The sequence below is a fragment of the Numenius arquata genome, chromosome 3, assembly GCF_964106895.1.
Source record: "Numenius arquata chromosome 3, bNumArq3.hap1.1, whole genome shotgun sequence".
Taxonomy (NCBI): Eukaryota; Metazoa; Chordata; class Aves; order Charadriiformes; family Scolopacidae; genus Numenius; species Numenius arquata.
Window position 1 is genome coordinate 7,921,769 of NC_133578.1, and position 24,561 is coordinate 7,946,329.

The window sequence follows — 24,561 nt, forward strand, 5'->3', positions numbered from 1 at the left end:
GCTTTATCCAGGGGAAACACTCTCACCCCAGCCCCAGCCCCTCCAAGAAGTTTCAAGGTAAGAGCTGGGCCCCAACTATCTGAGACAGAACTTAACTTCCTGTATTTATGTACTCACAGTCACAAACGACGCTGTTCCTGGGTCAAATCAGGCAAGGATGACGTGTTAAAAGTACTTTGACGAAACCATTGCTAGTACTTGAAGCCCGAGAGCCAATAATAAGTTCAGATTTATTGAATAACGTCAACAATACTGTAGCTGTTTTTATATTTCATTTTGTAAAGTAACGCTGATCTTTTGCTGATTCTCACTAGAACACGGGAGGATGACTGTAAAGCAACATTGGCACATACAGGTCGTAGTGTTTGCGTGACATCCCGGGGCGGGGGGGGGTTCATTTACAGCAGGTGATGGAATGGTTTCACCGTATCAGACCAAAGCCACAGTCTGCCTTCAAACGCTCTCTGTAAATCCCAGCCACCTGCTTACAGCTAAACACCTCTGCACCCGTCCTTTACACCCAGCTTTGGCCCTTGCATGCAGGGAAGGATGGGAAGTCTCCAAAACAGTCAGCGATGCACTTAAGGCGAGCAGGCTTCCCGACCAGTTACAGCCCCAAAGATACTTCTTTCTGTCTGGGAGAAGTGTCCAAGACAAGATCCTTCTGGATCTGCTGCAACGCTAGGAGAGTTTAGCAGGAACCAGAATGTACTGTATACTCTGAGTAAAATTAATGACATTTTAGAAGTATTTGAAACTTAGTGATTGACCAAAAAAGACCGGGCTAAATATTGATGATTGGCAATAAATACAAATTACTTAATGTTTGCACATCGATTTAAGTAGGCTACTGTCACTTGAGAAAGACTGATTAAGAATCGTAAAGCAGCACGTTCTGCATGAATTTCACCATGAATTATCTGCATACAGCCCATTCGTGTCCGTTATTACAAGCTAATGCAAAAAAAAAAAATTGACTAAATATGCTCCCTTTGGAGAGAGAGGAGATTGCTAAACTTTCTTCCCCAAAGATCCGATTAAAACTACTTGTGGAGCCATTCCAGCCCTCCAAGTTAGAGCTGCTACAGGCATCCTTCTCAGCTGCCAGGTCAGCTCTCTCCTTGGGAATGTGACACCGTCACTAATGAGGACCGTACTCTCTCCTCGCCACAATCCAGTCAATCCGTGTTATCTTCCCAGAAGGAAAATGAAGAGCACGCTACTTGTGGAGACCCACAAGGTAACGCAGCTGGTTACATCAGAAGAACGTCGTATCTGCTGAAAAGGCACCTGCGAGTCGGAAGTCCTCCTTGGTCAGCACGCTGTACATGCGCTGGGGCAGCAGCTTGGAGTAGGGAGCGGGACGGGGGACAGTCGTGCGCAAAATCACCTCGCGACCCGTGGGCGGGGGGAAATCGGAAACGGCCCCCGCGCTGAGTCTTCGCTCCTCTGATGACCCCGATCTCCTCAACTCTTCATCAAGTGGCGGCACGGCCGAAACCTTAAAGAAGAGCAGAGGTGTAATTGCAGGGCAAGCTGTTTCTTAACAGTAGGATTCAGAGACAATATTTCTTAAGAGGAACAGAGGAAGATTAGAAATGGTGAAACACGTCAAAAGGCTTCACGTGTACACAGAGCAAGACACTAATGGGATGTCAAGAAATAAGCTGCGCACAATCAAATGGAAGAACCTTCATGTGTGGATGGTGAAGCTCAGCCTAGATTAAGCTCCTGATTTTCTGATGAAATGCTCTTCTGAAGCAGGGCGCTCCCCTCAGCTCCCTGTGGCTACACAAGGCCAAGCCAGCCTCCTTTTACAAACAACCAGTGCCACGACTGGAGTCTTCACAAAAAGTCACATGCCTTTTTAGGCTCAAAGTAATACCTCGATACGTGCTTTTCATGGCCAGAGAGAGGCTTGCCAAAGTGACGCTGCAGGGCAAGCGAGACGCCGTGCAACCTCCATCGGCGCTCAGTGCCTCAGAGCCACTAAGCAGCAACGCTAGAGTCTGAATACTGGAAATGGGCTGGCACCCACCAATCAGCCCAACGAGCGTTCTCTAAGTACATATATATATACACACACATATACACAAACACCAATACAAATATATAGGGTCCTAATTTAAGTCCTAATAAAAGTGGCAGAACCCACCAGACAACCCTCTCAGCCCCTCTCAGCCGCCCCACTGCTCCCACCCCTCTGCCCCAGGAGCAGGGACCTGCGCCACAGGAAAAGTCACCAGGGACAAGTGCCACTTGTTCCCACAAGAGCGGTTCTAGGAAACCAACAGAGAGGGTTCTCCCTGTTGCTGCACTTCTTCACGTAGTTACCCGAGTTCTTCCCCAAACCTCTCTGTATCTCTGTCCAAAACGCTCAGCGGTGTCAGTAAGTTCTGGTGTGTAGGACTGTGACATTCAGGGACTGTCCATCTCTACCTGACCCCCCCAAACATCTGGCTGTTCGATACACAAAACACAGTGACAGCAACAGAGAAGAATATAAAGGCAAGGCCACATATTTCAGCATCAGAAAACGTTAACAGTCACTTGAAGAAATGTTTTTTGCTTGGTTGTTTTGGTTTTGGGTTTGTTTTGGTTGTGTTTTGTTTATAAAAAGATTTCTCTCTCTTTTCACTACCTGTTAGGCTCTAAAAATAGTCTGTGAATGAGGAAAAACCATTCTGGAAACACAAAATTATTTTTATGCTTAATATGCGAACAACAGATTAAAACTAAACCAGGCCAGTGCTGTGCTATATCTACCAAAAGGTTGAACTCTATGCAGCTAGGGAAGATGAGCAGGAAACGAGGGACAAAGTTGGTTACCTCATCAGAAGATTCAGTCAGCTTGGAAAGGGATGAGAAAAGAACCAGGGATGAAAGATAGAAACAAAGGCAAGTCAGAGGTGACTTACAAGAGGTTAGAAGGAGACTGTAGGTTTAAGAGACATCATGCACTCTACTCCCAAGAGCATGCACTTGCTATCGTAATCTTCCTGAGAAAGCTTGAGAATGTAACAACACATTTCACACAACTCAGAGAGGAGGCCAGGTTCAAAAGGTAACAAACAAGGAAGACATTCACCTTCTACTAGCCAAACAGCTCTCTACAGAAATAACTCATGGTGGGTTAAACACGAGGGGCCTATGTAGCAAGTTACCTCCTGTCCCACTAAGAAGTCATAATTACCAGTGACCAGCTCCGAGTGGGCAGTGCCTGTAACCTACCTTTAGGTACTGATGTTTCAAAAGAAGCAAACCCCTAGACATTTACATGCATCTTTATCAAACATTAACGCCAGTAACTCCTTCTCAGCTTTAAAAACATAGTTACTTGATATTACAAAGGCAAGTGCATACGCTTGCACATGCTTACAGGGTGCAACGTCAGGCTTTACAGGGAAGTCTCTAAGTGAGGCTGGTTGACATGTTGAGATTTGCAACCAGATTTTCCCTAGAGACTAGAAGGATAAAATAAACGTTCTGAATTTCATTTCTCAGAATAACCACGGTCTGTTTTCAGAATGGTCCTTTTTACAGATTATTATAAAAGCATCCGTACCTTCCAAGTGTTTAATATCCAATCACGATATTTTTCCAGCAATGATTTCCAAAGGGGATTTCAGGCTTTAAGATGGCTGCAGTACCATGCTACCTTGTTATTATCACTGCAGTTAAATTTCAGTTAGATAATTTGATGCTATGAACGGGTGTAATTCTGACAGCAACTGACTGCAGTCTAAGCAGCCTAGAAATCAATACTTTAAGGCCAATTATTACAAAGACTGCTTAAGAGAAAAAGGGAATATTTATACCAATACAGGCTGGGGAGGGGTTTCCAGAAAATACATACAACACTGGCAACAAGTAAACCGAATGTAGAGTTGTACTGGAAAAGAACTCACTAGTTTCCATAGAAGAAATCTCAAGTATTCCAAGTATAAGCTTCAGTCTAAAAAGTTACTCCTTATCAAGTATTTCATATTACGATGTGTTTCTCTACATTCCTATGTAAGACAATCAACACACTTGATTGTTCTTGCTGTGATGTTGCACATACTGTGTAACTTGAATAAAGCAGAAATTTCTGCCATAATAGCATCACTGATGTTACCATCTGAAGTAAATCAAACATTAATGACACCTCTACCTACCCAGCTGGCTTTAATTGTTTAACATCCCAGCTTATTTACTCTTCCTTCATTTTGCAAGGTTCTATTACTGCCAAAATCGTATTGAACCTCACAAAAACACCCTCAAGCACATTTATGACAATACATGCGTATATGCAGACAAAATAGACTGGCATCATATGGTAAGCTGTTGCCTTATACTGCTTAAATTACAAGTGTCTGCAAAGCAATGAAGCTCTTACCCTCTGAGCATTCACAAAGAGCTTGTGAATGATGCTACCAGCAGGTCCTCTTCCTGCACCAATAACTGACACCTCCGGCTGGTCCAGGAGACAGTTTACAAATCTGGTGATACAAATTATTGAAAAGGAAAAAGGAATGTTTAATTCTCAGCTGTACCCGGTTTGCTGATCTAAAACCAGAACTGTTTCCTGTGAGGAGGTCTCCACCTCGCACCTTCTGCACAGAGCCAGAACTGGCAGAGACTCTCAAGAGTTCTAAAAATTTAAGGAAAACACCCCGATGTTTCTCAGCATCCCACCCAAACACCATCATCACCTTTTCATCCCTTGACTCATTTCCCTCTGCCCTAAAGACTAACCCCCCCTCAGCCTTCAGCTGTTCCCTCCTCCCTTGCTGCTTTCTTTCACGCTAATACAAGCAGCTGTTGGTAACGTGGGTCGAACCCAAGCTGAACACAGCAGCCTCCCACGTAAGGTCAGGAAAGGCAGGATTATACAGCTGCTTGCATTGCAGCTCCAGCAGCAGTGCCAATTAACACCTGGGTTGCAATTCAGCATCAGAAAGGATTGCTTCTCTCAATTAACTGTAAGTGGAATCCAGGCTCCTAATGCAGATGTATAAATTCAACGTAAAAAGCCTCTGTGGTGTCGGCCACACAGAAGAAGTAACAACATGACAATTTTTTTGAGCAGAAATATGTTGCTTTGGTCAGACATCACTCCTCTGAGCTCCCAATGTGTGCTACGAAGATGTCATCTCTGCCTCTCAGCACAGCAGCAAGAAGCTTTTTTAACATAACGTTACATTTATATGGTTCCTCAGTAACATTTCAAATTAGTAAGGAGACTAGAATAAGAAAATGTAACTTTGAGGAGGGTATTTTATTCCATATTACTTATATAAAACACTAAATTTCTAGTCCTTTCTAATTTTATCTCTGTTTTAACAAAGTTCATCAAATATACCTTTTCCATAAATTAAATCCCCAGTACTGTCAAGATAAAAAACAAATCCATTAAAATAATCTGCATCACATGTTTTCAAACAGATGGTTACTTAGAGGAGCATTTAGGATACCCACATCTAACATCCTTACATAGCCTAGGGACAGGGACACCTACTCAACAGGATTCCTTAATATTTCTGTATTATCACCACTTCCATTTGTCCTAAATTTTGACACTACAAAAAAAGGGCATCAGAGGAAAACCAAAACAGCACAGATTTTGTTTGGGGAAAAAAAAAAAAAAAAAAAAAAAAAAGGAGGGGGGGAGAAAAAAATATTTAAGGAAAAAAATCAGTCACCTTTGTAGATCTTCTTTCTCCTCCTCGTTTTCACATTTCTCTACCCCAAATTTTGCTTTCAGAGACCTGGCCCTGGCGATGATAGCTTCCACACTCATAATCTGAGCAATGATTTCCTGCAGGAGTTTAATAACAATGAAAATTAAGAAGATGTTCTTTTAGCACTCCCATGAACAGTGTAAAAGTCTATTAAGTTTTCAGATCCAACCAGTAGAAGTGTCTTACTTCCAACTTCTTTTCCTCTGGATTTGGGAATCGTAGAACCTTACTGGAATGGGATATTATCTGCTTAATAATCTTCTTAACTGAAGATATATCTTCTAGTGCTTCTATTAGAAGGAAAAGAAATGAAGAAGGTGTAATTGCTGCATCCATGTTCATCCTAAAGTAACTTAATAATTTATTAAATGTTATTTACCTTCTTCCTTTACCTTGAGTACAGCTGCATGGATGATGCAAGGCAAGAGATGCCTTGCAAGGTCAGCTGGTTTCTGAACTGCAAGGTAATGAAGCACCTATACCATTAGAAAATTCAATATATTAGTGATCAAAACTACTTCCCAAAGATAAAGTTAACTAGGGTCACAAGCCCCAGAGCTCTTTACCTTCTCTGCCTCTCTAGTGTCATCGAAGAGTCTCTTCTGCCTCCGAGCCGGGACTGGTTTTGCTGTCTCCCAGGCCTCTACCCACATGTTGCTTGGAATCTTCATTCGGGCACTCAGCTCCCCCTTAATTACTATATTACCCTTCTCATCCACCACTTCCTCTTCAATGTAATCCCGAGGGGAGTACCACCGCACAAAATCCTCCAGACAACAGCCAGGATTAGCTGCCTGGAATGAAGAGGAGATGAAAATTGTGCCTGAGAAGTCCTATAAAAACATGGTAACCCGGGTAAGAAGGCAGTACAGTTTAGTGGGTAGAGCATAGGGTAGGAGCCCAAACTTGGGGAATTCTGTTCAGTCACCAAACTGTACACTAGGAAAGAGACCTGGGAGGGTGAGGGAATAAAGCAGGCACCAAGACAATGGCAAGCGGTAAAACCCACACCATCAACAAAAACAAAGAAACCTTCTTATCGCCCCAAAATCAGTACATTCATCACTTATTTCAGGCAAGCTCAAAATTATACCATTAATTCAAGCTTTATCTTGTACCCAATACAAGCAATAAATATGAATTTTCACTATTTTTTTAATGCATAAGCTTATGCCATTAAAGACTTAGATGAAAAACAGCCAAGCCTAAAAGAATCACTGGACTGCATAAATATGCTTTCAGCACTGACTTTCCGTCTTTTATCACCCCCGTAACAAAATTCACCTTTTCTTCTTCCTTTTGAAAGGAACTTAAAAAAACCCACAACACTCCAAAAAAAACAACTTCATTTTTCACAGATGTAAAGTCAACACAAATAAATACATCCATAGGTCTAGAACGTAAAAGGAAACCCAGCTTTCTATGCAATGTACATATCAAGAGGGCACTTTCACTTCAAATTAGGGTTCTATATTACTATTTTCAGCTTCTAGATCACTTGCACCATAGAAATAAAATTGCTACATATATATAATGACACGAGTCACTGCTAATCAACTGATATTGATACACTGTACTCTTACCCTACAGTACATCTCTACTGTTTCACTACAAACATTGCAATAATTAAAAAAAAAAATAGCTATTTCATGACAGAATCTTCAATCTTTTTAGTTTTGAGATCCTTTGATACAGTAGTGTACGTGCTCTTAGCTCCCTCTGCAGAGCTCAGAAAAGAAATGGAACAAACTACCCCAAACCACAGCTAGTCCAGTCCCAATTTGATGAACAGCTGCACAGGACATCTAAATAGCGGTAACTTTTCCTTCCTACTAAAAAACAAAACACCTTCAAATGTACATAAAAGTTATGTTCACCTCCCCAGAGTCCCAATAGCAGAACTGTGAATGTGTTAATAGATTTTTCTTTACCGTCTCTACATTTTATCCTTTTGGAGTCTGGTTAAAGGTGCATTTTACAGAGCTAGACACAGTAGCAAGTACAGGTGAGAGAGACACTAAACGAAAACTACAAAGCGGTGGGAGGGAGACACGGGTCTTTTTGACTCAGGACTTTGATGCTCAGTTTTGTTCTGATATCATTTTGTACAGACTTGTCTGAGTTTCAATTCCCAATTTATCAACTGTATGTTTTTTGCAGGCTTTTTCCCTTCCCACAGACATTGTGCAAATTTTCTAGAAGGTTACAGCAAAATAGACGGGACAGTCAGAAGATTTTGAAATGTTCCAAGAGTTTTATCAGTAGGTTTTTATTTTTAACTTTAAACTATTGTGAAACTGTTTTGTGGAGAAAAAAACAAACACAACTTGTCAGAAAAACCTTCAAGATTGTTCAAAACAAGCAAGAGGGATAGTTTAATTAAGAAAAAAGCCAGTCTCACAGAATTCTTTAAGTAGTAGTACCTTAAAAGACTCCATATCTGAGAGCAGGCAGGCACTCTGCATGCGTGCCCGAAGATGAGCACCTTCTGCTGATGTCCCCAGTTTTGCCAGTACCTCAGACTGTTCTTCCAGCAAATCTTCAGTCATGGGTGCTGGTTCCTGCAACATGGAAAAAGACAACTTTACAAATAGTGTCTCCTAGACTTAGCCCTTAACGAGAAAGGAGGAGTGGAAAGTTCCCTGTTACCAAAAGTTTATTTGTTTGTTGAGACGGATGAAAATCCACCTAAAGCACTGTAGAACTTTTGCTGTTGATACTGTCAGCATGTAATTAATTGACAACATTTTGCCTGACTACACACTGCTCATAACTTTTACCCATGCAAAGCAACATTCATTCAAAATTATTTCTCTCAAGTGAATGAAAAATACTATATTCTTCATGCATAGCTGATTGCAAACTACTTCCTCTGACACTGCTGCTTCCTATTTCATCCCTAGTCACTCTACAAGAAAGTCTGTGTCAGGGAACATTTCTAGTAGTTTGATGATAAACCTGCTTTCGATAATGATACCAAAACCTGATGGCTGTGGCCTTTTAGATACGAGTTGAGAAATGGATTGGTTTTTTTTAAAGAAAAAAGAAAAAAGTAGTAGCAAAACTGATCCAGTACTCTGGTCAGTCAGCTAGTAATCTTCACGGTGGAAGGACCAGGGCAGTTCCTACTTCACAGGAAAGAAAGACGCCTCAAGAGCTGGTAATAAAAAGAACCCCAAATTTCAAGGTAGTAAATACAGCTTAATTCTTGTTTTAAAAAAATCTGGTTTAAGTGAAATTTTTTAAGACGACCCATTCTCAAATAAAACAAAGAGCATGAGAGATTTCAGTTTAACAGCCTCATCAAGTTTTAAAAATGGAAAACAAGGTCTTAGGCCAAAACCACTTAGCAATTCTAACAACAGATAAAAATATAACCTGCAATCTATACACAACTTCATAGTCCTAGGTAGGAGCCATATTTGCATGGGAGTCGTATTGCACATCTGGCTCAGCTCTTGCTCCCCAACCTGTGTTATTGGGATGTAGAGAGGCTCTCCTGGGTGCAGCAGCGTCAGCTTCCCATGTGGATGCAGGCGACCTTCTGGTTTTAAGTTTACAGGCTCTTTGTTGCCTTCTTTTGCTCCTCCTTTCTTTCCATTTTCCTGCCCATTTCCTTTAAGATCTTCTGTGTCACTTAGACATTCAAAAAATTCCTCTTCACTGTCACTCCATGATTCCCAAGACTTGCCAACTTCTTTTTCCTTGTCAGGGTTATCTCCGGAGTGTTCTGCTCCTTTGCCAGTATCACCAGGTGAACGATCAGACACGCTCCCCCTTTTCCCTTCATCTCTTGCCTTCTTTCTTTCTATGCAACAATTTAACATCTAACAAGTGAAAGGGGGAAAAAAATTGTTTAGCAATTACTTCTCTCATAAAAATAATGTCACAGAAAAACTTGGGAGAGTCACCAAAAATCTCTTGTAATTCTAAAAGCTAATAATTCCATTGAACATGTTGCTATAACAAAGATTCCCAAGAAATGAAACCCAGACCCAGTAATACAAGCATAACCAAATCTACAATAAACAATATATTTAGCTAATAATTGCTATAATTTTGACAGTTTCCTTAGGAGAAAAAGAAAAAAAATCATTCTTAAATTTGGCATATTTACCTGAAGTTTCTGATGCAGTAAACAGCATCTCAGATCTGGAGGGCCATTAGCTAATCTAACAAAAGGCAGAAGTGTAACCATTATCAATTATAAAGTTGAATCTTTCACACACGTGGTCTTAAATCATACGAAATCCAAACGAGGGGCAAATATCCACATTGAACCCACCCCCACCATTTCAACTACACAGCTCTTCTATGATCTCAGAAGACAAGACAGTGACTGAACAAGCCCAGAAGTTAAACTACATTTATTTCCTAGAGGTCATTTCTGAAGCTCAGAGATCATTCCCACTAGTACAAAACAGACACACCCTGTATTTCCTGGTCAGTTTTCCATTTGGATGTTAAAAGGGTAACTGTTTTCAAACAAAACTTAAGAACCTTTGACTTTACTTTTAAAACTGCAGTGATACAGTAGAGTGATCTCTATATATTTAAAGCTCCGTTCTGCTAGTGTAACCATTTTAAAGTACAAAATGGCAAATAAATGGCCAGTCCTTCCCATTTAAAGAAAAAAAAAAGGATATATTTTTGCATTGATATCTCATCTTGGCAAAACCCTTCATTTGTTCTGCAACAAGCTCTACTGCAGCAGATGTGACCTGGAAGGGTTGGAATACTTAAGACAGCATCAGCTGCCTGAAAAAGCTACTTCGCCAGCAGGAACTGGGAACAATTTCCTTAGAAAAGTGAGGAAACCACGTTATGCAGCAAAGGTGTTCCTCACTATATCTCTACTTCATTTCCATCTAGTGAAAAACTGGAAGCCAACCATTTGCAAAAGCAGTTTTTTTTCCCCCACCCTCATTCCCACTGTGGAGTGCTCTAACTTGAGCTTCCTCCAGACACCTTGAAGTTTTCAAAGGAGGGCACAGACACTTTTCCCTACTGCCTACCCTTTAGTGCTTTAAGGAAGTAGGGTAATAAAAATAGAGGATAGGATTTGCAATTTAAAAAAAAAAAAAAACCAAAAAAAAACCCCACAACCAAACCAGCAAACAGTATGTTTCAAAGTCATAGTGAACTCTGTTCCTGAAACAAAAAACATTTTCTATGACAAAGCAACGACAAAAAAAAAATATCTTACCCCGGAATAAGGTAGTTGTTCTCCCATCTATAGCGCATTTCTAACACAAATTCTTGCCAAAGGTGTGCCACTCCTTTAACTCCTCCATGGTAGAAGTTTATCATACAAAGACATAAAGCTAGTTTGTATGTCAGGCTATCAGAAGGAGCAGATTTAAACTGACTGAAGAGATTCTATGTAAGAAATAAAAGAAAGCAGGAAATACAGGATCAATGACATTTTTTTCCAATCCATATGATCTCTTTCCTGTTTGATAATACAACTGACTAAATAACACTTTAAGCCTAAACTACAAAAAATGTCAGTCTTTGAAAGAAAAAAAATAATTAGAAGGAAAAGTCTAAACAAAACAAACCCCAAAAAACACAAAACCAAAAAAAACAACTCCAAAATAATCACTACTTCTACCTGGAGATTCCATAAAGGTAACTTCATCTTTCCAGAAACAATCTATTACAAGACATAGGGCAATCACAGTAAAGTCTGTCTGAGCACACACTCAAAACTGCTTTCTCTCTCCCCTGAGTGTCAGTAAAGTCAGTAAAACTTACATAGTCTTCATTCTCTGGCGGAGGATTGTTTCCTGTGGAAGCGTTAGTTCTGCTTTCAAATCCATCTGCGAGCTTGTCAGCAGCATCAGGAAATAAGAACTTCAAGAAAGAAAAATAAAAACTTGCATCAGTATGTTTTTTCCTGCTTTTCCCACTTTCTCCCTAGAGCTATTGCTGGTTACATACCTGCAATCCCTATAACTAAAACTGTTACCAGAGTTCAGAGTTTATTTTCATTCTACTTATATTGTAGAGACTTGTAAAAACTTGGGCTGTTTCAGAAAGCTGATAAATGCAATTCAGATAATGGAACTGACATCAGAGACCTTTATTTATAATTCTGCCATAAACTCTAAACCAAATGCATCAGTGGAAGCATGAAACTTGTATTTTACATTCATTTAACGTGCACAGACAGCTCACTCACCAGAAGAATAGTGTTCAGAACTTCATTGTTTAGAGGTGATTCATCTACACCTCTGTGTTTGCGAATTTTTTTCTTTGCACTGTGAACCATATTTGTGACTGACAATTTATGGATTGGGACCGGTGCTGGCTCTGTGAGCTTCGACAAAGCATGAGTAATATCAGCAACCTCTATGAAATAAAATAAAAATAATTAAAACGAACCCCAAAAACCCAGAAGACCGTTTCTTAAAAAAAGTTCACCTGTCATATTCAGTCTGTTTATCTTGTATCGATTTTTAACACCCTGTTAGCCAAAGCTACACCCCTGGGCTCTCAGGTTCCGCACATTATATTGTTCTTAGCCACAAAGATAAAGCAGCAGAACAAGGTCACAAAGGAGTCACAGACTGGCCTCGATTTATTTTACTGAACGAACGCTAGACTGGGTTGGCTGTGGATAGCGCCTGCCACCTACTGTAGCAGTACCACATTCCTGCAGACAATTACAGGCAGAGTATCAGCAAAAAGCCTACTGACACACCAATATTTAAACTCTATTTATACATGAAACCAACAAATACATTGTAAGTAACAAAGACCGTTCAAGCATATGCTAGAGCTTTAGATAAGCATTAAATAAATCCAGTATTAATCACTATACATATGACCTTACATGGTGTCAGCACAATTCTGGTTTAGAGTCCTCAGGTAAACCCTCAAATCAAAATATTTTTTCCAGAGTTGTTGCTGGTAAACTGCAGAACCTCTCTTACAATAAAACTACTTAACATTGTTAAAAAGAGGGCAGATGAATTTCAGTAATTACCAGCAGCCTGAAAAACCTCATCTCGGCAAACATTCCAAGAAAATTAGAGATAGGGAGGGCTAGAGACTGTATGTCAAGCACTAAAAGTAATACATACCCTACTCAGTCTAAGACCTTTTTAAGCTAACGAGCAAGCTCCTTCAAAACTAAATACAAACGAAGAAAACACATTGATACGGGCCATGTTTGCAGGGAAGAAAAGGTGACAAGAGGTAAGAAAGAAAGGAATGCCCACCGTACGTCAGATCATTTTGGTTTGTTTTCTTGTTTTTGTTTGGTGGTATTGGGTTTTTTTTTTTGAAGGATGACAGCAAAGCCTCTCCAACAGATTAAAGGCTTTCAACTGGCTGTTAAAACATGCACTACATAGTACTTCAAAAAAGCAGAAAAAAGTGGAAAAAATACAAAAATACATAAAAAGTTGCAGACAAATCTGGTTTACGTTTGCTCAAAACCAACTCTGGTACACACACTAGTCAAATTTTAAACTCTTGTTTTCCAGTGAAAATAAAACCACACAACTATAATGGAGGCAATTGTCCTCTGGGACTTCGGGGGCTAAGCTTGCCTAGAATTCATCAGAAATTATACCATGTAGGACTGACCAGAAAATTCCTAGGAGTATTACAGCAAATGCCTAACAATTAAAATCAAGTAATGCAAATCATCAAGATTTTAGTTTTACCTTTTCCTTCCTCTTCAAATGCAGATCTTCCAAGTATCTCATCAGTAGACTCCTTCCGACGGCAAAGCTTGAAGAATTCAGTAAGAAAGTCTCCTACGAGAGAAACAAAGTTTCTGAACAGCTACTCAATTAAAATCTCATTGAACACTAAGCTAACCCTCAAAGCGATTCCTAAGGGACAGTACATTTTATCTTTTCATCTGAGAGAATGTGATAATTTGTTCCGAAGCACAAATATCTTTAAACCACATAGTTAAAGCTTAGGAAAATGCACATCTAGACAGCTATCAGCTGCCTCTCCAGAGCAGTTTTGCATGCAGTTAATCCATTTCTTCACCCAAAGCAAGATGAAACTTCTGCAGCGTGTTAATTTTTTTTTTAGTTTTGGAGCCTTTTTCTCCACAAGCTGAAAGGCGAGGATGGACAATAGTACAGCTCTTCAGGCGTACCAATCCTGCCTGTCAGAAATTGATTCAACTAAGGAAATGAATATATGTGGAAGCACTTAACAAAATTTAAAGATTGTAGGAAATCTAAATTTTCACAGAACACACACAATAAATGCTTATTCTCCGGAAGCTGCTGAAGTGAGAACAGCAATGAAGTTCATGGTACATGGACACAGAATAAGCTACTAGAGAAAAACTTACGTGTTTACAAAGCTTGTGTTCCTGAAAAAGAAGCCCAAAATACCGTCCACTCAAAAAAATAAGGAGAGTGAGGAAACGGAGGCCATCAGGCGATCAACAATTCAATCTTAACTTCACAACTTACAAGCTCAAAAGCCATAAGAGAAGACAGGGAATTCTGATGTCTTACCCAATAGACACTGAGGGTTATCTGCTTTTCTGACTCTCACAGACCACTGGGGCGCTTGAATAGGATCCAGGTCACTTTAAACAAAAAACCAAAACAAGTGTTGTGCTGTCACCATAAGTACGCAAGAGAAGAGTACCAAATTCTCAGTAAATGTAATGTCGTAGTCAGTCAGGCCACAGAAGCCATCATACACACCACATTCCATAGAAGAACATGACAAACACTCTAAAACGCAAGCAGGAGCCCCTTTTCTCATGTGCATATGTAACGTGAATAAGAAACACATGAGAACAATTCAGCTACAACTACATTGTCTTCTTTTAAAGTGTATTAATGTTGAAAACTCATTTCTGTATTAATTAAAACCATAAACCACTTTTTTTTTTTTTTTTTCCTGTCTTAATTATCAGCATACACTGTTCTTCCTCATTAGGAGGCTTAGCAGAAAACCTGGATGATCATTTTTGGGAGAAGGATGTCAATCAAATAATTCTTTCTGCTTTCCACGTTCCACTATCATCTTTTCCAAGAAATATGCAATACACAAAACTTTTAAGTCTAGCATGAGAATATGCCCAAAAATGGACACGTGTGCTCTGTTGAGATTATGATGAAATATTTTCCCACACAGAAATGCATTTCAAAAGGTGTTTTCACAAATGAGATGTTCTCTCAACTGACCTTAGCATTCCTCAAAACAGGTTCTCTTTCACACAAAGCCACGCGCAACATTTCAGATCTCACTAAAATGCAATAGTTAACAAATAAAGCACACTTCCAGATAGTTGCAATTCAGACAAAATACTTACGAATAAACATCATTGTCGACAATTATACCTTCTGTTAGGTGAGGCCATGTGGTAGCTAAATGAAGCTCACTGAAACAAAATAAGATTTAAATCTTTCAGGGCTAGTAGAAAATGTTCTCTCTATCATGGTTAAGATCTTGAAAGGTGTTTGTGATAGTACATTTTTAAGCGCCTTGATGTATTTTGCAGCTAATGTTTCCAGAAGTGTTTTCCCATGAGTTTTCTCGCTGCATGTGTTCTATTGGTTATTCTACAGCATGTCACCCAGTATTGCACCAAACTTTGCTAGTACCTGGCATACAGGAGACTTTCACAACTCCTCTCTACAAAGGGAGAGATTGTGCATTGCGTTCTAGGTATCCAAGTACAGCATTAAACACTGTCCAATACATTAAAATGATTCCTAGATTTGCTGAGTGGTGACAAGGTGTTCAGAAAAGGACACAGATTGTAATAATTCAGTTTACAGACCCTCTCAATGTAAGCCTTCTACAAACGTCAAAGCAAAAGAAGAAAGCGACTCCAGCCCTTGAATGAAGACACACGATTTTTAATGTTTATCTCCAGTTAAGGTATATTCCAACATAATAGTTACAGACATAAATGGAGTACTCCGTAAGTTTATGGTGAAAGATTTATGAGCCAGAACTCTGAATATTATTAGACAATTTTGCAAATGGTCTTATTTGCTATTAGACCGTTACTTTTCACGGATGTTTCTTAAGTACTTGAGTAATTAAGTCATCTTTTAGGCACAGATTAAGTGATAGGCAGGCAAAGCTAAGATTTGAAAAAAACCATACCTTTACGTCCTCCATTAAGGAAGTTATAAAACGTAGTTTTCTGAACTCTTATCTTACCTAATAGGATCCTCACAGGCGCCAAACGGTAACTTCCCAAACTCAAGGCCTCCAACTTCTCCCCCAACAAGAGCATCTATATCTGAAAACAGGTCAACACATTTTCCATACAGAATTTATGGAGCATTTTAAGAAGCATATCATCTTAATTTCGTCTTAATTAAAAAGACTGTAGTGTGTAGGATGATCAGAGAATAGCTGAGCAGCTAAGGTGACAGAGCTATGAAAATGCAATCCTAGCATACAGCCCAAGTAATTGTTCCCAGTAGAAACTGGGAAGTAATCATGCAACAGAGCATTCAAAAAGACAGATAAAATTCTTGTAATCCGTGTTGAGGGAAGGTTATTCCCTTTGTACAGGCAAAGACGATACCTATAAAGGCAGCCTTAAAGATTCAATGTTGACACAAGAACAAATAGACACAAATTTGCCATAAAAATATTTAGGCAGGAAATCCGTTCCAAACAGAAAAGGAAGACTCCAGAAGAGCAACTCTGCAAAGTGAAAAACCAACTACTTTTAAAAGGTTGACAATTCTATGAAGAGAGTGATGAATTATATCTCCTAAAGTTAAAGACTTAAGCCAATGATCTGGGAGATTCCCTGTAATCCCAGGTACTTAAAGCCCGCCCTCAGCATCCTCAGCTACTTCCCATGTTATATCCTCCAAATATATAAACCAAAAAGACAGTCTTCACTGAATAAAAATTTAAATGGGTAATAAGGTATTGTAATGCCATTATAATAATGGTATTACAGCATCTGGTCCTTCATTTTAAATGCATCTGGCAAACTGTTTACATGCAAAATAAGTGAGGCATTAAAACAGAAAGTACTGGATAACTTAATTACATAATTTCTTCTTCAGAGAACAAAAAAAGACACATTTAAACTCTTCAGCTTTATTTGAGAAGCACTAATTGAGTGAGGGTAATAAAGCACAGGTTCACTTCTTCACAATGAACATAAAACCACAGCTGCATGTAGCAACAACAGTAAAAATGACGTTGTTCATCTCCAGTTTCTGCAATGCACTATGCCACTAACTCCCTTAATCAGAACCCTCTGAAAGAGTAGAATTCATTCAAACTCCTCAAATCAAGAGATACGGTCAGAGCGGTACAACTCATTCATGACAAACAGCGATGCTGACTCCGTGAATAACTACAGCAAGGCAGGAGAGACTACAGAAGACGTTGACTTCTGTGTCTGCAGAATTAATAAAAAATACAATCTGTAGAAATGGCTTTGCACGTTCTTTAGGTAAACTTGGTTTACCTACAAAGAGAAACCATCACTTAAAACAGCACTGATTTTCTCTGACCCTTAAGAGGAGGATTCTCTTTAAACATATTTTCAACATTCCTTAGTGCAAAGCACACAGGATCATCTTCACTACAGACTTCTTCAAAACACGTTTGATTACTCCAATAATTTATTTTCTTTTAAAGCAAAGGAAAGCCAAACAATTAGGTAACTAGACCAAGGTCATGCAGGTTCTGTCCCTCTAAGTGTGCCCTAAATACTTAAACCTTGTTACCTACTACCAAGCCAAGAATAAAACTTGGGCGTTTTAATTGTTCCACCACCTTGTGCCTGAAATACCACAACATTAATAAAATGTGTGTTAAGAAGGAACTAACATCTACCTTTTTCCTACAGATTTGTCTGCCTTTGAGCCAGGAGAAATTTGTCATTTATTTTCTGATGCTACCTCTATATACATAGGTCGGTTAAGAACAAATCTCCTGGGAAGTATTAGCACCTACGAGAACCTGAATCCAAAAGCTTCCCTATGGAATTCAGGGCAGAACTCTTTAAGATCCACAGTCAGTCACCCTTTTCTCTCCTAACAGATACTACCATTTTAGATGTATCACTGTATCTCCAAATGCTATTAAAAAAGCACGTTTCTAGGCATAGCCCTAATCAAAAGACCCATCACAGCCATAAGCCACATGATTTCAGAGCAGCTTGAAGCTCGCTAGCCTATCACAGGGAGTGGGATGGTACTCAGTTGTAACTGGAGCCTTTCCTAGTAACGCAGCAATAGTTTAAATTCTTCTGGCAAGATACACAAACATTTTCTTTAGCACTAACTGCTGATCTTAAAACAAGTTATTCTGAGGACGTGAATCTCCTACCTGGTGGCTGCTGTGGCCAGAAATACTGCTGCCAGTCTTGAAGCACGTATGTTAGCCGAATAGCCATGCTAACCGGAGGCAGTGGTGTTAAAGGGCATCCCTTGAAAATACGAGAGAAAAAAATTTATGTAAAGAGTACATCCTCTCAAACACCCCAGGCCCTGAACAGAGCTTAGTTATGATAGCCTGTATTAGAGCTAATTTTATTAGAACTGCAACAGCACAAGAATTACCAGTAAAGCCATTGCTCAACAAGACACTCACAGGTAAAAGTAAGCACATAAGCTTTCCAAAATGCATGAGACATCCATAGGTTCCATTTAACTGGTAACTCACAAGTAACTCTGACCCAGAATGCATTAGGTTTTCATTTAGGATTTTTTTCCTCAGCTTTTGATGAGATTGCTGACTACCAGAATTAGTTGTGAAGCGTTGCAGTCAGCCATACCAATCCATAAAAACAGCAAGCCACTCCTCCCATTTCATCCTGTTGTTCCTCACTCTTAACTTAGGTATGAGGACCTACAAAGTATCACAATAAAAACCCCCCTCAACCCTCCTCTCTCCTTTTAAACAGCAAAACAGAGTTTGTTTCGGAGAGTGGGAAGAGAGAGTTGTTACCAGCAGACTGTAAAACAGACACATTCTTTCACACACTGGTGGAAAATAAAAATGGGTGAAGGTGGTAATGCGGAAGAACAAAACCCACACCGATTTTCATTCTTTATCGCCAGATACTGGCAATATCTGAAAAAAGACTTTGTTGGTATCAGCAGTGTCTCATCCTTACCACAAAAAAAAAATATCCCTAGAAGACAGTAGTGAATCTACAAGCAAGCAAGTAATAAAATAATTATTCTTAATATCAGTTACATCCATTCAGATGCACTTACAATCTTGGATTTGAAGATATCCAGTAATCCTGATAAATGAATATACTGATTTGGCACTTTGCGAAGATGAACCATTTCAAAGTCAGTTCGAACTCCTGGACCCTGACATTCTCCAACATACATTCGTCGCCATTTATGATGTATTTGCACAAACAGAGGTACCTGACTATAAAACAAGAATACTTCAGATTATTTAAAATGTCATGCTGTCTTGTACTCTTTAAAACTAGCTAAATATTTTAAGAGAATTTCAACATAATTTCATATCCTTTAGCATATATTTTGTCTTAGTGGAACACAGTTTAAAATGCTTAACAGGAGTCAAAGAAAAATACTGTTAATTTCACCATTAAATGAAATGCCTAACAAACTGCCATGTCATAAGCACAGCCCTCTCCATGACTTGAAATTGCCTAACTTTCAGTCTAAATATTTTAGAGTATTAGAAAGCTAATGTTAACACACATAGGGAAAAAATCCTCTCCCAAAAGCTACATTTTGTATCCCACTTATTCCAACAACCTCTAGCAGCTTTTAAAAGCCTTGGAGATTTTTAAACAATAATGGATATAAGCAACACATCAAATCAATCTTTTTAAAGTCTCCATGGGAAATTTTCCTTTTTAAATCCTTCTGTAACAATATTATGGTGCGAATAAAACAAACTGAATGTACTTTGCTAACAATTTAATACCTTTTCCTCACAATAGCAGTATGCTGGAGTTTCATCTGGATGTATAAAGAAGCTTATGCTTTGACCTACCAGCCAGTGTTCCCCAATGCAATGGAAATGGAACTCAACAAAAGGTTACATTTGGATTCACTGAGCACTGCGTCGTTATTTGCAGCCGGAGCAATCACCACAAACTCACGTAAGCCATACCTTAAGAGAAAGAGAGACAAAAAAAAAAGAGCACATTATTGTTTTTTTAACAAACCAGCTAAACCATTTTAGAAATACCGTAGCCTGAATAACCCAATCATCACCAACAGACTACAGAATCTGTTATTTTGATATGAGTACCTCCTTCAGGGAGATCAAGAACTGAGTGGGCGTGAAGTGCTGCAGATTCTCAAAACACAAACTACTGGAGCTTAGCAGCATTCAAACACAGTACTCAAAATAATGTGAAGACTTCCAGGTCTATCAGTCCTGGAACTATAATAAAAACAATCTCTCTAGAACAATGCTATAACGTGCTAAAGATCTGCATCACTAAGAATATGGTGGTTGTCGTTTCTTAAGGTGCTGCAGCTTTCCTTTTCAAGAATGCATCTAAATATTACAAATACAAAAGTTTGGTTAGTCTATGAAATACAGAAAGAAATATTTGAGGAAAAAAAAAAGGTAAAGATAGGCCCACTATGGTGGGCTTTTTTTGCAATCCTTTCCTATATCCAGTATAAAGAATCATTTCACTTAAGCTTTAACTCTTTATGGAAAAATAAAATATACAAGTGATTGTGCCAGCATCACAGATTTTTCAATTGCTATGCTTATTTGTGTTAAGGACGAGAGGCAGCGTACATACCATCTTACCAGACAGTGAGCTCTAGGAGGAAAGTCGTTGTTCATGCACAGCAAGTCCTGCATAGGCAGAGGAAGGGCATCTGTCAAAAAAATGGATACATAAGAAAAGCATCAGCATCCATTCAGCCGACCTACAATTTACTTATATTAGCAATTTGTTCAACGCAAAGCATACTCAAAGCAGAAATGTCAGATCACACCCCTAAGATCCCAGAAAATTTCACATAGAAGCAAATCAACACACTCTGAAAGTATCTTCTGTCATATCTTTACAGTCATGTAAGGGAACTGCAACCTACCTTCTACCAGTTCTTCTTTCCCATCTTTGTCACTGGGTTCTTGCACAAGATAATGATGGGTAATTGAGAATCTGAAGTCTGCAAATGAAATTTCATCTGACTTCTCTTCCCATGCTCCTGTGGTGTATACACCCTGCATATAAAAAAAGATAATATTTGATCACACAAATTTAGGTTAACATTCATAAGCCTTAAAAAGTATACTGCCTGCATGATCTGCAATAATTATTACTTTTTTTCTACTGCTAAATATTTACTCTTAAATAGCTAAGCATGTTTTAATTTCAATAACACAATTCTCAAAGCACTTCATTATAAAGGTAGCTGAATGCTAAAATCCCTGCTGCCGGTAATTGTGCCCATTTCAAGGTCCCGATATCCCCCTAAGGAGTCTTCAGAATTACATGGCAATAAAGAGACAGATACATCCTCTCATATGCAACTACGCCTCTTGAGCATATGCATCCTCAACTTAGCCCAAAGACAGAAACTTCCCACTTGAGATTTTATCCATATCTATACCATTCTACGCAAATACTACTTTAATATTTACTTCAAATATGCTTTCACTGATGATTTTTTTATCTATAATTTGCAAAACTGTGCGTAAGGATAATTAACTTTTTTAACAAAAATAGAGCACAGGAAAGTTTCTAGGAAAAAAGTCAGTATCACTGAACAGAATTGCTTGCTGTGACTAAAACAAAGCAACTTGGACAACCCTTTGATATGCAAAGGGTGTCTTCTCACTAAAAATCAAAAAGAGAGGTCTGAGCTAGAAAAGAAGTCATGTAGGAACACACTGACAGCTAAGGCTAAAAACTAGTCAATTAGATAACATAATTTTTTGTTCTGAATATTCTGTACCGTACCTAAAACTAAGAATCATAACACTCCTCTGGAAACACAGCAGCCACTCAATCCAGAACAGCTGAATTTATTTGCACTAGTATGCAGAAGAGCTCACCAATTTCCTCTGCATTTTACAGGGCTGAGAAAGCACTACGAAGGCCCTAATTAGACTTTGAAAAAAATCTCTCCCATCTATGAAACATACTGAGTCACAAGTAGTACGACGCAAACCTCAACCATAAGTATGTGAGGCGTGACAAAGGCATAAGGGAGGGCAAAAAAACTCCTTAAGAATTCACAACAGCTTCAAACATCTTTCCAGATTCAAAACTGGGAATAAAAGAAACCACTAGGCCCTGTAGGAAGATCCAACTTTAAGAGGGAAACAGCTTGTTTGACAGACAGTCCACCAATAGATTTACAGCGGCTGCTTGTCAAGTTGCCACTTTTACAACTGAAATTCCCCAATACAAATCATTACCTGCAACACCTAAGAAAACAGCAATATATGCAATATACATGTATATTACTACTTAGTAATTCAAATTCTGACAGAAAAACTCAGCAGCAGTAACTGACCTTTTCTAGAGGTTTGCCTGAAGAAATCCCAATAAGTTTCCAGTCATTCAATACTTCTTCTACTTTTGAAATAAATCTATTGGGAGGAGAAAAGGCATTAATATGTGCTGAACACTAAACTTGTATTATAATTCAACACCCTAAAAGCAGGCAGTATGTTGTCCTACTACAGAATTCCTTTAAAAAAACCCAAAGAAAAAAACCCACACCGAGTATCACAACAAAAACAGAACAGTTGCTTCCTTGTGCACATAAAATGGTCCTCCTATGTTTACATTTCAGATGATAGTGACTTTTAGCAACTGCTATGAGCATGCTTCGAGTGATTACAGAATCTCACTTCTTTCTCTTTCTGGTATTGCAGTGTATTAGTTTTAATGCATACTCCTGTTTCATTGTCCACAGATAAACATGCATCTGACACAAAATTATACAATAAATTCTAATGTAAAGTGCAGCACCTAGAATCTTTGTCTCCTTCTATCATAGATGCTGTCATTCTAAAAAACCAATATATTACAAATGCAAGAGCATTCTTAACCTTATATTCTCTTGTACCTTGTTCTACTAACTTTTAAAGGCTTCATCTAAGAGATGCCTATTTTAATAATCAGGCAGCTACTTAAAAAACACGTAAGCCTTCTAGATGTTTATTCTAATCCCTTTGCAAATAGATATTAAACCAGACCTTTCACTAAGTTGGGAAACAGCTTGACTAGATCCTCTTACCCAGCTCATCACTCGCGGCCTGAGCCTCGGCCGCAGGGACGCGCCGCTAAGGCCGGGACCAAGCACCGGCTGGCCCCGGCTACCGGCTCCCCTCAGCGGGAGCGGGCCGGGGGTGGCCACGGCCGAGCCCCCGCCATCTCCCCGGGGACCGGCGGCGGCGGCGGCACCACCTACCTCTCCCACTCGGAGGCGGTGGTGAAGTCCGTGATCTCAAACACCTCCGACTCGGGCTGCGGGGAGAGAGCGGGAGAAGCAGTGAGCGGGGGGAGCCGCCGCGGCGCCGGCGAGGAGCGCAGGGGAGGAAAGGGGGAAACACTTACTTCGCTGTCCGCCGCCATCTTGCGCCGCTGCCGGGACACCCACACCCCCACACCCCCCCGCGGCCGCAGAGGCTGACGGGAAAGCGGCGGAGGGCGGGGAGGGCCTCGGGGGCCGCCCGTCACCGCCTCACGGGCCGCCCGGACCGGGCTCCCCTCACAGAGCCTCCCCGCGTCCCCCCGGGCGCCCTTCTCCGCAGCCCTCGGTGGGAGGCGACAGGCGGGCGGCCGAAGTGCCTCACGGCCGCGGCGGAGGAGGCGCCGGTTGGGGTGGTCACCTCACGGCAGTGCGAAGCTGAGGTGTGGGATGCTCCCAGAGACCCTTCGGCTCCGTCACGGACAACTCCAGATGGCAAACGAAGTGCGTTGCCGGCTGGTGTCGCAGCTTGTCACCATTAGGCTGGTCGTGCCGGGTACCTGCAAACGTATGTGAAATATACAATCATAGAATGGTTTGGGTTGGAAGGGACCTTAAAGATCATCGAGTTCCACCCCCCCTGCCATGGGCAGGGACACTTCCACTAGAGCAGGTTGCTCAAAGCCCCATCCAGCCTGGCCTTGAACACCTCCAGGGATGGGACAGCCACAACTTCTCTGGGCAACCTGTGCCAGTGTCTCACCACTCTCACAGGAAATAATTTCTTCTTTAATCTAAATCTCCCCTCTTCCAGTTTAAAGCCATTACTCCTCGCCCTATCACTACACTGCTTGATGAAGACTCCCCATCTCTCCTGTAGGTCCCCTTCAGACACTGAAAGGGCACAATAAAGTCTACCTGGAGCCTTCTCCAGGCTGAACCACCCCAACTCTTTCAGCCTGTCTTCATAGGAGAGGTGCTCCAGCCCCCTGACCACCTTTGTGGCCCCTATGGACAAGTTGCAACAGGTCCAGGTCCTTCTGTGCTAAGGACTCCAGAGCTGGACACAGTACTCCTGGGGGGGTCTCACCAGAGCAGAGTAGAGGAGCAGCATCACATCCCTCGACCTGCTGGCCACGCTTCTACTGGTGCAGCCCATCAGCCGGGAGCTGAGGTGTCCCCCAGGCCTGGTGTTCCTTGTCCAGCCTCACACAAAGTAGGCTGTGTGTCTCCCATGTAGCTTGTGCCACCATGTCCCTGGGGGTTGGTGTCCCAGTCTGACTGGCACCCATCAAACCAGTTCTCTTCAACACCCCTTCAACTCAGCCTGAGCCCGGCTATTCCTCTTTTATCCTTTCTTCCCCCCTAGCGAAAAGAAAAAGAAAAAGAAAAGAAAAAAGAAAATAAAGGAAAAGAAAAGAAAAGAAAAGAAAAGAAAAGAAAAGAAAAGAAAAGAAAAGAAAAGAAAAGAA

The 24,561-nt window shown here is 40.3% G+C and overlaps 1 protein-coding gene across 2 annotated transcripts; it reads right to left on the reverse strand.

Moving 5' to 3' along the window:
- Positions 1–194: 194 nt before the first annotated feature.
- Positions 195–23,284, reverse strand: RAB3GAP1 (RAB3 GTPase activating protein catalytic subunit 1). Of its 2 annotated transcripts, XM_074145044.1 has the most exons (25): positions 23,236–23,255; positions 23,090–23,145; positions 22,187–22,262; positions 20,756–20,888; positions 20,458–20,536; positions 19,689–19,808; positions 18,926–19,091; positions 18,033–18,132; positions 15,888–15,969; positions 15,028–15,096; positions 14,219–14,292; positions 13,400–13,492; positions 11,908–12,077; positions 11,481–11,579; positions 10,930–11,102; positions 9,841–9,895; positions 9,194–9,550; positions 8,147–8,284; positions 6,290–6,517; positions 6,103–6,199; positions 5,910–6,013; positions 5,685–5,800; positions 4,379–4,481; positions 2,830–2,850; positions 1,259–1,501 (listed from the first exon to the last, which is right to left on the reverse strand). In XM_074145044.1, exons 1-25 carry the CDS (start codon positions 23,251–23,253, stop codon positions 1,259–1,261), a joined length of 2,970 nt encoding a protein of 989 aa, XP_074001145.1. In that variant the 5' UTR covers positions 23,254–23,255. The 2 variants fall into 2 exon arrangements, with proteins under 2 accessions (XP_074001146.1, XP_074001145.1); XM_074145045.1 differs by lacking the exon at positions 2,830–2,850 and having other exon boundaries at positions 195–1,501; positions 23,236–23,284.
- Positions 23,285–24,561: the final 1,277 nt, after the last annotated feature.

Excerpts from the sequence above, each read along its gene's own strand:
- RAB3GAP1 (XM_074145044.1), bottom strand. Across the intron at positions 14,293-15,027 it reads GTCGACAATGATGTTTATTC|TGACCTGGATCCTATTCAAG; the intron begins GTAAGTATTTTG and ends TTTTGTTTAAAG. Across the intron at positions 2,851-4,378 it reads TCTTTGTGAATGCTCAGAGG|CTGACTGAATCTTCTGATGA; the intron begins GTAAGAGCTTCA and ends TCCCTTTCCAAG.